This window comes from Anneissia japonica, unplaced genomic scaffold, assembly GCF_011630105.1.
Source record: "Anneissia japonica isolate Jap-2015-1 unplaced genomic scaffold, ASM1163010v1 scaffold24944_len787_cov122, whole genome shotgun sequence".
In the NCBI taxonomy this organism is placed as follows: domain Eukaryota; kingdom Metazoa; phylum Echinodermata; class Crinoidea; order Comatulida; family Comatulidae; genus Anneissia; species Anneissia japonica.
In genome coordinates this window covers 1-770 of record NW_022683765.1, presented here as the reverse complement: position 1 = coordinate 770, position 770 = coordinate 1, and the positions used below count along the sequence as shown (strand labels likewise).

Genomic DNA, 770 nt, shown 5'->3' with positions numbered 1-770 from the left:
ATATTCTAACCTGTTTCAAAACATCCCAACTCATCTGTTAGGTCAGGACAGTCAAACTTGTTATTACACGCGTCTTCGGGTGATATACTTGCATTTGTGCTACAAATCTGATTAACTACATCTGGATAACAAAAAATAATAATTTATTCAACTAGACGGTTAACTTATCGTATGCCACATGCTATCTTTGAATGCCACATGGCCGTTTTAAATTCAATTATATTTTTGAGGTATACATTGTGAGCGGTTAATATTTAGTATCTAATAGTAAGCTTTCTGCAATTAGGTGATGATAGTAAAATATAAACCGATTTTATTGACCTTCATGAGGAATACACCTGACAGCTAATTTAAATACAGCACCTTCCTCATCACTGTTAAGTGCGCTACCTACATACTTCACCCAAGCGTGTAAATGAGAAACAATAAAGTCGTTTGGACATTTATCATTTGGCGATGAGGTGCGCAGAACTGTTTGAATTGTTGACGAATCAGATGGATCGTGCCCTCGCCCAATGAGTATATAACTATTGCGAGGCATAGGGTTATCAAGTAAGATACATTCCACAGAAATTGATCCGCCTGAACATTCGCTTCCTATAATCCAGATCCAGTCTAAGTTGTATGCTGGGCCACTGTGTGTTACATAGTGTGTCGTATTCGGATCAGCAATGCTATACACGTTCAAAATGCCTGACAAAATAATTCAAAATGGTAACTGATCATAGAAGGTTTTAAAATCAAAGTCGAAAGATAATAAACTATACTGT

At 36.5% G+C, this 770-nt stretch overlaps 1 protein-coding gene across 1 annotated transcript; it reads right to left on the bottom strand.

Annotated features, from left to right (window-relative positions):
• Positions 1-5: 5 nt before the first annotated feature.
• Positions 6-693, bottom strand: LOC117101193 (the record flags this gene model as incomplete). Its single annotated transcript, XM_033241097.1, has 2 exons — positions 6-121; positions 322-693. Coding segments are annotated over 2 exons (488 nt in total), but the record flags the coding sequence as incomplete, so codon positions are not given.
• Positions 694-770: the final 77 nt, after the last annotated feature.